Source organism: Sarcophilus harrisii, chromosome 1 (genome assembly GCF_902635505.1).
Source record: "Sarcophilus harrisii chromosome 1, mSarHar1.11, whole genome shotgun sequence".
Classification (NCBI taxonomy): domain Eukaryota; kingdom Metazoa; phylum Chordata; class Mammalia; order Dasyuromorphia; family Dasyuridae; genus Sarcophilus; species Sarcophilus harrisii.
In genome coordinates, this window is record NC_045426.1 from 559,394,967 (window position 1) to 559,406,963 (window position 11,997).

At 41.6% G+C, this 11,997-nt stretch overlaps 1 protein-coding gene across 4 annotated transcripts in view; it reads right to left on the minus strand.

Moving 5' to 3' along the window:
* Nucleotides 1-8,692, minus strand: part of CDYL (chromodomain Y like) — a 156,826-nt gene extending 148,134 nt beyond the window's left edge. For 2 of the 4 annotated variants that reach the window (XM_031946915.1, XM_031946916.1), the window contains exon 1: nt 8,159-8,692. In XM_031946915.1, coding sequence (XP_031802775.1) covers nt 8,159-8,182 — 24 coding nt within the window. In that variant the 5' untranslated portion in view covers nt 8,183-8,692. The remainder of the gene's footprint in view (nt 1-8,158) is intronic. The other 2 variants (XM_031946914.1, XM_031946917.1) reach the window with 2 other exon arrangements.
* Between the last annotated feature and the right edge of the window lie 3,305 nt (nt 8,693-11,997).

The following is an 11,997-nucleotide window of genomic DNA, read 5'->3' on the forward strand; positions in this document are numbered from 1 at the left end:
TGCTGATTTAAGTATTTGTTACAAGGTATGGTTCACTGAGTAGGGAGAGTAGTAGGATATATTCAGAGACAGATGTGCTGTAAAAAACAAAGATTTAACTTTTTAAAAAATCCAACAGAGCAAGACATTAGCCTACACAGCAGGAAAATATGTATTAATTGTGCTATAGCTTTAAAACATTTAATAAATGCTATCATTATTATTCTTTCAAACAATCTTCAACATTCTAATGTTATCTACCAAATTGTAACAAATTTAGAAATGAAAATTTCTTAAGTTTTATAACTAAAAGGCAAAATAATATTTATTGTATTTAAAGTACTAACTTCAACAGCAAATATAATTGGAATTAAAATAATCCCAGATGGAACAAGAAAAGATAATTTTAAAAAGAATTAAGAAATAAAGTCATTAATTTTATGTGTAGCCCAGGGATTAGTGAGCCTAGGATATTCAAAGGTTCTGAACCTTCTTTGGCTTATAGCCCACTGACATTGCTCTCTTCAACAGTCTGGTGAAATCTAGATCCCTACTTAGAATGCTTTTTACATGCACAAAATAAACTACACAGATTACAAGGGAAACTAAATGTACTCAAATATGATTATTAAAAGACAAGAATAATTTCATGAAAAATGTTCTAAATCACTATTGATTAGAGAAATGAGAATTAAGACAACTCTATGGTACCACTTTTATATCTCTCAGATTGGCTAAGATGACAGGAAAAGACAATGATAAATGTTGGAGGGGATGTGGGAAAACTGGGACAATACATTGTTGGTGGGGTTACTGATTCAACCATTCTGGAGAGCAATTTGGAACTATGCCCAAAGGGCTACAAACTATGCATACCCTTTGATACAGCCTGTATCCCACAGAGATGATAAAAAAGGAAAAATGACCTATATGAGCAAAAATGTTTGTAGCAGCCCTGGAAAAAAAAACTGAAACTGGAAACTGAGTGGATACCATAACTTATTTAGTTATGGTATATGAATGTTATACAATATTATTATTCTATAAGAAACAATCAGCAGGATGATTTACATGAATTGATGCTAAGTGAAATGGGCAGAACCAAAAGAACATTGTACACAGCAACATTATGTGATGATCAAATCTGATGGAGGGGGCTCTTTTCAATGATGAGGTGATGCAGACCAGTTCCAATGGTCTTGTGATGGAGAGAGCCATCTGCATCTAGAGAGAGGACTATGGGAATCGAGTATGGATCACAACATAGTATTTTCACTTTTTTTTATTGTTGTTTGCTTGCTTTTTTTGTCATTCCCCGCCCTTTCCTTTTTGATCTGATTTTTCTTGTGAAGCATAATAAATGTGGAAATAGAGAAGAATTGCACATGTTTAACCTATATTGGATTGCTTGCTGCTAGGGGAGGGAAAAAAATTTGTAACACAAGGTTTTGCAAGGGTGAATGCTGAAAACTATCTTTACATGTATATTGAAAAATATAAGGTTATTATAAAAAAAAATTTCATAGACTGCAACTTGAGAATTCTTGTATAATGGAGAGAAAAACAAGGTCCTTTTAATACGGTACATTAAATGCTTACGTTTACTATCTTCCAAAAGTAAGAAAATATAAATGAGTACACTCAATTTACTGGTTAAAAAAAAAGTTTCAGGCAAGTAAACTTAAAAAGGAATAGTTTCCCAATTCCCAATATATTTGGGAACATTTGTATGAAATTTAGTAGAATGAAGGGAGAAGTGGGAGAACAATGTAATGTCATGACCATAATAACGTAAAGAAAATAATCCTGAATATAATTAGAACTATGATCAATATAGCAACTAATTATAACTTCAGAGAACTGGTTAAATAAGCCTTTCTCTTCTTAGAAAGGTGGAGCCCTAAGATGTGAAATAAAATATCTGGGTCCGATTTTGCCAATGGGTTGTTTTGGTTTTCCTCCTCTAGTTTACCTAGCTTTACTTCTTTATGGCAAAGCAGGCATCTATTAGAGATGGAACATTTGTTTCTCTTGATAGAATCTAAGTTCCTTGAGAGCAGGAACTATTTCTATTCTTGGTCTTGTATCTTGAGTAACTGCAACAATTGACATTTTAAAAGTACGTGTTAATTAAAAAAAAAAAAAAAAAAGCCAAAAAGTAAGATTCTGGAGGTGAGTACAGAGTTTTTTTTGTTTTGTTTTGTTTTTTTTTAGGGTGATTAGGAATAGGGAATGTATGTCCAATGGAAGAAATACAAGAGCAAAAGAATTAAGTAAAAGGATGTGGAAATAAATTGGCTAATTTGGACCAATTAGAAAGTTTAAAATATCAACTTAAATTTTTAAAAAAATAGTTCATGTTAACTGAAACTAAGCTACTAAGATTCTACTTTGACAAGAATGTTAACAGCATTATTTGTGTTAATAAGTATCCACCTGACAATAGGTCATAACAAGTCCTTTGTTCTGCTGATCAAAAAAAAACTTCATTTTTACTCAAATTCCACGGTGTAGGATTCCATATTAATCGAGTACTAATAGAGTTTAGGAATAATAAAAGTTATAGTAAGATGAGAGGAAGGTAGAGCCTTGAAAGTTAGCCCTCATTTCAGATTTGATAAAAAATAGTGACAGGCAGAAAATTACATTTGAAAAGATTACTCTAGTAGCTATATAAACCAGATTTGAAGAAAGAAGATACTGGGCAGGGAGACCAACCTGTCTAGTAGAGGCCGCCCTAACAACTCAGGTGTGAAGTGCTAGGGGACTGGTTTGGGATGGTAGTAGCATAAATGTTTTTCTGAAAAGCTTAAGTCTTTTCTTGTATGAGAAGAAAAAATATCAGGCTTTTCTCATGAATTGGTTTTAGAAAGTGGAAAAGAAATTGAAAATGGCTACATACATACACCCCTAAGAATTAGTAGAATTTCAACGGCACAAGAAATTAGAAAAAGTTGAGTTTGGATAAGAAACTGAAATAAAGATTTGAGAACTGAGCACTTAATTTATCCTTAAATAAATTTAAACTTAAATAGTTTCAGATGTTAACAAAAAAACTAAGTGTTATCATCTACAGATTAGTGGAAATTCATTAGTGGAAAGGTAGAAAGAAAGAACTAGAAATGTCCATTATTAAGTCATTTCCAGTCGTGACCACTAAAACAAGGAAAGCTGAAAGATGGGTTTATGGAGGAAGAACATGGCAAAAGACCCTAAGACTTCTATAATTAACTGAAGTCATCCCTGTAAATAAAAACTGATCCACAAAAATACAATTCATTCCCCCAATCACAATAATGGCAATAGTAATTAAAAATAGGAAATTTTGGTCTCCCCAATAATTCCCTTAATTCCCTGTGTCTCAATTGATTAAAGCCCAAAAATATGAAATCGGGAAATGGGAACTATAACAGTAAAATAAGCACACACACTCTGAAGAGAATCACAAGGAAAAGTTAAATTCTTTTAAAGCAACTGTTACTTTGCATTTTCAGATTTCAGAGAAACTTTTTTTTTTTACTAAACCTGGATAAATGTGGTCAGTATAATAAAATAGTAGAAAAATTAGTCGTGATCTTGGACAAATAACCTTTGCTTCTGTTTCTTCATCTGAAATAGGTAGGATAAACTCACAAAGAGTTTTGAGGAGCAAGTACTCCAAAGCAAAAGCAGCAGTGGTCTACATTTTTACAATTTCTCTAAATTTTAGAACTGAAGAGGAAACTTAAGATGATGAAACCCAGATCCAATCCTTCCATTTCACATAAGAAAAAATGAAGTTGATGGATTAAAAAAGGTCTCATAGTTAATTAGGAACAAAGCAATTTAAGTCTCCCACCTTACACTGTTGAACCAATCATGTATTGCTTCTGTATACGGAAAAAGAGTTTTAAAAGCATGAATCAGAGAATGTGTCAGGTACATCAGTACCCAAGATCCCGAGAAAACTTGCAATATCCAATGTCAGTGATGAAAAAAAAATTTCAATTATACCTACTTCTGACAAAATTAAACTCAAAACAAGCAAGCTCAAGGATTTTTAGCTTCTTACAAGGTAAAACATTTTAACACTGAAATGTTTAAGGATGATTACAAAGAATAAAAGTCAAGTGAAACATTTTCTATAAATTCAAGGAAAACATGTATCAGCATCAGAAAAACTACATGTGAAGAGGATGCAGAATTTTCTATATCATACTTCCAACAATCAATAAAATAGATGAGCACTTAAAATTAGGACATCCCTGAAAGTATTCCAATATCAATTTACAAAGATACTTGGTTTTGACTTTATCTCCCCAACATCAATACTAGATCACCAACTCTCAAAAGCTTTAACAAATTTATTTTCTTCCTTTTTTTTTTTTTAAATAATCTCAACTATACTAAACTCAAAAGATATGTTGGTACAGCTTGATTAACAAATCTTTGGATCTTAAAATCTTGCATTTGAATTGCAGGGAAAAAAAAACAAAACAACCATCACCTTGAAATATTTCTGTGCTCCAAGTTCTTGGTAGAGGATATTTTTTTCCCTGAGGCACTTGGGGTTAAATGACTTGCCCAGGGTCACACAGCTAGGAAGCATTAAGTATCTGAGGCCACATTTGAACTCAGGTCCTCCTGACTTGAGGGCCAGTGCTCTATCCACTGTGCCATCTAGCTGCCCTGAGGGTATTTTTTTTTTTTTTTAAGAAAAAAGGAACTCTTTGCCCAAATGAATGAAGATTGAAATGGCACTTACCTTTTATTCTTTTTCTTAAAAATCTTGTTCTTACCCCATAATTTTTACTTTATACTTTTATTTTCCTTTCATTTTTATAAACTTTATGTAGAACGTTGCATCCTTAGTTTCTTTCCACTGTGACCAAAGTATTTTCTCAATAGAATGATCAAGCTCATATAATTTACATATTCCAGAGTAGTAAATTTATAATGGATTTTCCAATGTTACACTTAAAGCATATGAAATATTATTATAATTTATCAACTGAAACATCTCATTATCTACATCCAAAAAAAGACATTTTGTGTTGTCCAAGTAAGCCATATCATCTCATGCTAGTGTCTGTTTTATTCCTTGGTGAGAATTACTAAAAATGATATATTCACTTCTCTACCACTGACCTGTCCCTAAAACATTAATTTCAAAGATCTCGAGAGTCATTTAATTGACATATTTGCATGAGATGGACTTAAGTTTGATCCATTTCATTGAGGAAGAAAAGAATGAGAGTGGTGGTTATTTTACATAGTGGACGGAGCTGAGGCTTCTTAATAGACTCAAGGTTGGAGAGAACTTTAGAGGGTAATCTTTTTCCCTCTAAAAGGGGGATTACCAATCTCCCTAACAATCATTGCAGCAAATTTTTCTAGAACACCTAGGGACAGATGGGTTCACCAGGCTTAGTTGAACATTTCCAATAAGGAAAAGCTCACTACTTTTAAATGAGAACACGTTCCATTGCTGGACAGCTCTAATTGTTAGAATGTTCCTTAGACGTACAAATTCTAACTACTTTTGCCAACTAGAAGACAGAAATGTTTACTCTTTTTATCTAATTTCCTTCACATATTTGAAGACAGCTATCAAGTCATTTAGGTAGTATGTGGTTAAAATAATAAACTTTTAAGTTAAGAAAATTTAGGTTTGAATCTTGCCTCAGAAGTTGATTGGCTTAAAATTCTTAGTCCCAGTATAATGTGTTACCTACACCTCCAGGATTTTAGTGAAAAATGCTAAATATGTAAAATACCATGCAAACTTTAAATCACTTCATAAATGTTAGCTATTATTAGCTATTCTCTTGAAATACGCTAGTTTCCTCTACTACTATCATTCATAAGACAGTTACTACTAGGTTACCTGGCTTTTTGGAGTTTTGTCACTGTCACTCTAAAAACACATCACCCACCAAGCCGGATAAAAAATTCCAAATTATTTGCCTAAAAAGACATTACAATCTAACAATTTCTTGATCTGGACACTATTTCTATTTGTGAAAGATAATCTATACCCATTTACTTCAGCAATTCTCCAAAAAGTAAACATGAGAAAGTAACATAAATCTCTCTATCTTTAAACAAAAGAAAAACTGGGAAATGGGATGAAGACCTTTATCTGTCATCTATTCAGAATTTATAGAAGCAATTACTTCAAAATATTGATTATCAGTCAAAATCATGGCAAAAGTTCCCAGAAAATTAAGAAACATGAATCACTTAGAAGAGTGACAAATTTAGTCAAAATATGTGAAGTACTTGAGTATCTACAGAGTTATTAGCATCAACACAACAAAATTAAAGAATGAATAACCCCAACAACAAAATTAAAGAAATGAATAACCCCTTAGATGTATAAAAATATAATCAACTTGATGCATAAACTAAATACCCTGGTCTCCGTTGGGCTTCCAAGCTCAGATCATATTCTATGATCATTTTAAGTTTGAAGGTACTTCAAAGGCTTCAACACTATACTTCCCTTCTTTGCCCTATACTTTTATTCTCTTTAAAAAATTGCCTTGTAATTGCTTCCCCTACTCTATTCCTGCTCATAAAAAGCACAAGTGAATACATTGTGCATGAACAACATGTATTTGTGCAATGTTGTTAAATCTAGGTAGATTATTTCAACACATGATATAAAATTCAACAATCTATCCTTTTCTAAATCACATTTATCAAGTAAGTTACAAGAAGAGGTTCTAGAATGGTTGCATCCATCTGTTAACTTCTTACAAATTTTCAAAAAAACAGCAACCGGCTTGTATCTGATGAACTCCTTCACAATTCACAGGAAAAGTCAATTAAAGAAGCGAGTGTACATCAATAACAAACTGATGTACTTATAGAAGGGCCATTGTCAGTAGTAGGTATTCATTAAGCATTCACGAGGACTGTGGGTCTGTAGTCTAAAGGATGCTTAAGTCTCCATTCAAGGCAATCACCAAGTATACAAAAGTTTTAAGCTCTAGACAAACAGGTTTTTCAGAGGCCTGGAGTCAGGGAGATCGGAGTTCAAATTCAGAATTAGACCCTAATCTTGAGCAAGTCACTTAAGCTCTTTGCCTCCCTTTCCTAAACATGAAAGTGGAGATAATATCTATTTCATAGGATTGTGGTAAGGATTCAATGAGAGCTCTGAGAAGCCCTCAGCTCAGTGCATGGCCCATATTGTGACTGGGTATTATTATCACCATTACTAAGAGACCCACCACCTTTTCTTCACTGAACAACAGAAGAGAAAGGCTTCAAAAAAATGAATGTTCCACATTCCTATGGAAGAGTGAAAATTTAAGACGATAAGTTCTAACTAAGAATCACCAAGCCTTCAATCACTTGAAGGCTGCGAAACTGCTGCCTCCAAACTCCAAAGAGTTAGAACGGACTCGGCCATGTCATTTCACTGGCTGAGCTCCGGTCACTACCCTTTTCTGGCTGTGGCCCCTCTCTCCCCTCCCCTAAGGGACACGACGAATGAATGACAGGGCATCAGAGCTAAATTTAAATTTCCTGGCTTTTGCCACAAAGCTAAAAACGAACGAAATCGTGCGCCCAAGCGAGCGTTTTTAGTGGGGCTCTCTGCATCCCTCCGACTTGCAGGATACCCAAGAGGGCAGCATGGGTAGTACTGCACTTTGCAAGAAAGGGGGAGGGGGAGACGCGAAGAGAAAGCGCCCCGTCCCACCGGACCCAGCCCCCGCCACGCAGTTACAGGGTCTTCACGCCCATCACCCCACCCCAGGAACACTTTTTTGGGCACAAGTCTGTGGTGTCAGCACGCCTCCCCCCGCCGCCGCCAGCGCGCCCCTCTCCCCAGGACCAACACCCCCTTCTCGGGGCAGATTTTGCCCCCGTCCGATGCCGCCGCTTCCAGCCCGCAGCAAGTCGCCCTTCACCCCGCCCAGCCCAAACGTGCGCGTCTCTCCCCCCCGGCCCGCTCGCTCTAGCCCGCCCGGGCTCCTCTCGGAGGCGAAGTGTGGCACAGGCCAATCCTCACACTTTGCCGTCTTCTCCTCGGACGCCACGGAGGAGCGGGACCGTCGGGTTGGAAACGACCCCCGGCGGCGAGGGTGGCTGGGCTGGGGAGGGGGCCGGAGGGGGGGCAGCCACCGGGCCGGTCCGCTCCGCTCGGGGCCGGGGCTGGAGGGGTTTGGGGAAGGGGGAGGGTAGGTACCTCGTAGAGCTCTTCGGAAGCCATGGTGGGCGGCCAGGCGGGAGTCCCCGGGCGGAGTTGAGGGAGGGAAGAGGGGTTGGGGTCGGGGTCGGGGGGAGAGGAGGGGGCCGGGGCCGCCGCCGCCGCCGGGTTGCCGACACTTTGTTTCAGTTGGGTCCCTGTGTGGCCTCCGCTTCCTCCTCCTCCTCCTCCTCCTCCTCCTCCTCCTCCCCGCTGCCCGGGAGCTCAGGACGAGCCTCTCGCACTCCAATGCCAGTGCGGGGCTGGCGGCGGCGGCGGCGCTGCTGGGGCTGTGCGCAAGAGCAGCTGCGCAACTCGCCCTCCTCGCCCCCTCGGCTCCCTCACTCCCCGGCGGCCCGGCTCCGGCTCATAGCTCTCCCGACGCGGGGCTGAGTGTGGGGCGGCTGCTGCTACTGCCGCTGCCGCCGAAGCTGCCGCCGCTGCTGCTGCTGCTGCACGGTGGCGGCGGCGGCGGGTGGCTCCCCCTCTCCGGTGTAGTGCAAAAAGCTTCCTACTTCGATCGAAAAAAAAAAAAAAAAAACCCTGCCCCGACTACTGAGCATGCCCAGAGCGACCGCCCGAGCCACGGCGGAGTTCGAGGGTGGGGAATTCCACTTCTCCGGGTTTTCGGGGCCGCCACGAGGGGAGGGGGAGGGGGCAAGAGAGGGTGGGGGAGGAGAAGTGGGGAGGGGAGGGGGGCGGTGGTAGGAGCGGGAGCCCAACCTCGGGTTCAGCCCTGGGACGGAACCCGAACAGGAGCAAGCTGTGCACGGAAGGGGAGGAGCCGAAGGGGAACGGTGGGAGGAGCCCCTGGGGAAAGTATCTTGCACACCCCGTCCGACTTTTACCTAAGTCGGATTCAGGCAGGGTTCCCCTTCTTTCCTAAGGGGAAGGGGCGGGCGACCCTGAGGGTTTTTGAGTCGGCCAGTTTGTAGGGGGAGCACTCTGTGTGGGCAAGACTTAGAGACCCTGAGGAAGAAGTTGGGGGTAGGGTGGGGGGTTGGAAGTGGAGGCGAAGGGGATGTGGCGCAGAGTGGGCATCTCCAGACGCGGAGTTGGGACGGGACCTGCCTTTGCAGGGGGTCTGGTCAGGGCTCAGGCAGACTCTACGGTTTTTCCCGTGGACTCCCGCGTAGAGAACCCAGTGGGGACGCGTTTCTCTGCCCCGGACGAGGCTGGGCATTAAGCGATCCCGGAGCGGGACGTTCCCCATTGCAACAACACCTTCAGCGTTCACGACAAACGGGAGAACCCTCTCTGAACGCGAGCAGGGCCAGTACCTGCCCCTCCCTCCTCGGCTTCCTTTTCTTTCCCTTCCCTTCTCGCAGGCCAATGTGACCTCTAGAACCGCTCCCGCTCAATCGAGTCCCCAAGGTCTCGTGGCTCCTCCGCCAAGGGAAAGAGGAGGAAGAGCGGGGCCTGCAGGGATGCGAGGGTCCCGGCTCAAAAACAGCCCAAACTCGGCGCTCGCCTCCACCTCGTCCCAGGGATGCTCACGAGGGGCCGCCCGGCGGGAAACCGGCCCCCTCGAGGGAAGTCTGAGCAGCCTTGTTGGGACGTGGGACGTCAGCTGAGCTGTTCCCCAGCGCCCCAGCCCTTCCCGTGCCTGGTCGCAGGGTTGAACCCACCGCTTCTACCCACGTCCCTCCTCCGTCCCAATTTCTCACTCGGCAGTTCGTAAAACCCGGAGCGAAATGGATTCGACTCACACCGAAACTCCATGTGGCGATAGCAGCTAGACTGGGCATGCTCCATGAGGGAAAGCAGGTTTTGGTTTTAAGTAGGGAATCGCGGTGATCGAAGGTGGAGGAGGCTACTCCTGCCCCTTGCCTCCTCACACACCTGCCCCCTTCTCCCCACGGCGAGCTTCCCTTTTTAAAAGCTACAACCCCTAGAAAGTTGGCAAGTACTGAGGAAAGAAGGGCAGACTCCGCCAAGTCTTGTCTCCCCACCGAACGTGGCGATGGTGGTTCTCCATGTTGGGAGCAGCAGCCGCCCGAGGTCCGCACGCCGAATCCCACCTTTAGAGCCAAGGTGTGTCAGGAATTAGTAACTAGCTAAGGTAGATTTAACCAGCAGTCGGGCAGATCCTAGGCCGCTTTATTTCCAAATACAAGTGCCGAGACGCCCTGCTCCGATAGTGCTCTTCCCCTCTCTTGGATAATCTAAATTCTGACCCGATCACAAACGCAAGGCAAGCGTTTACACAGTAGAACAGACGACGCGTGAACCCATTTGCCGTCTCCTTTGGTCTGCGAAACAGACCTGTGCGATGGGCACTGCTGTGACCAGGCTCTCTGACAGACCGGGAACCTGAGGCTCGGAGGAGGAGCGCCAACTTTCCCCCCATCTCTCGCCTCGTCGGGATTTGCGTGTCTCTTTCCGACTCCAGCTTGTGTCCCAGACGCCCCCGTGCTTCCGTCGGGAACTTCCCTCTCTTGACCGGAGCCCGCAGGGAAAGCTTTATCCCTGGAACTGTGTGAATGATTTTGCAGCCTCTATATAGGCTTTAAAAGACTATCTCCCAACTAAACTATAAACGCGCTGAGGACAAGGACTCATTTTTTGGTGACCTTAGCACAGTTGCTGATTCAGACGTACTGGTAGTGACGACCATCAAAATCCTATATTCAAGGCACGAGTTTACACTACCAACTATACAAAATGCCACGGAAGGGATGACAACTACAGTGAAAAATCTAGCTACCTGATAGAGATACTGGGAGGCAAGTTCTTTGCCAACTCCTGTTTAGAAACAGTATGCATAGATCAGACACACGCACAATTTGTCCTCAGACAAAAAACTTGCAAATTTCCATTTTATTATTAAATTTTATTATTTGTTTTAGTTTTATAAAATTTTATTATTTATTTATTATTATTATTAAGCCTGACACCCAGGCTTAAGTTTGTAAGGTTCTGGGAATGGTCCTTCACTTAAGGACCTCCGCAATTAAATTACTCATCAATGAAGAAACTATACAAAATAAAAGAAACTGATGTGTCACAGAGAAGAACACTGGATCTAGGGCGAAAAGACTCATGTGTCACTTGAAGCAAGTCTGTCTCGGCCTCAGTTTCCTCATCCATAAAATGAATGTGCTAGCTGATTATTAAGCTTTAAATCCTATATCTACATTTACTGAACGCCAGGCAAATATGATTAATTGTTCTTTAATCAGAAAAGTAATGTATCCTTAGAAAGGTGCCATGAGAACATCAAAAAATCCCTTTCCATAGGGGATGCCTTGAAAAAGTGATCACCTTATTGTTTAAATGGCTATAATAAATTATCAAATATATCATCAATCAACAAGCATTAACTATGTCAACCATTGTACTAGGGGCTGGGTATACAAATTCAAAATTGAGACAAAGATGGAACTTCTGTAAGTACAGATGGCACTGGAGTAGTGGCACTCCGTTTGTGTACCAAATGTTCTAATTCTGTAATGACTGCATTCTTTATGAGTGATGAAGCCCTCAAGGAGTCTCAGGTGCAGATCTAGGGAATAAAATCAGTCTCTCTTTTTTGTCTTCAACTGTGTCTACCTGCCTTTTTTCTACCCATTAGTTTCACTGTTACTAACACAGGGAGAAGAATGGAAGTTGGGATGTTAAAAGCAGCAGCTGAACTATGAACCAAGTTTTCAAGAGCCATTTTTTCTCCTACCCTCCTTTCCCCCTACTTACTACTACGCTTGATGCCTTCAGTAACATCTTCCCAATTGGGGGTTCTCCAAATTGAATGTTTTTTCCCTATATATTTTACTTGAGTAGCTGTTTTTTTTTTTTAATCAATTTTTGCCTTCTCTCTTTTCACATGTACTATAAGGCCA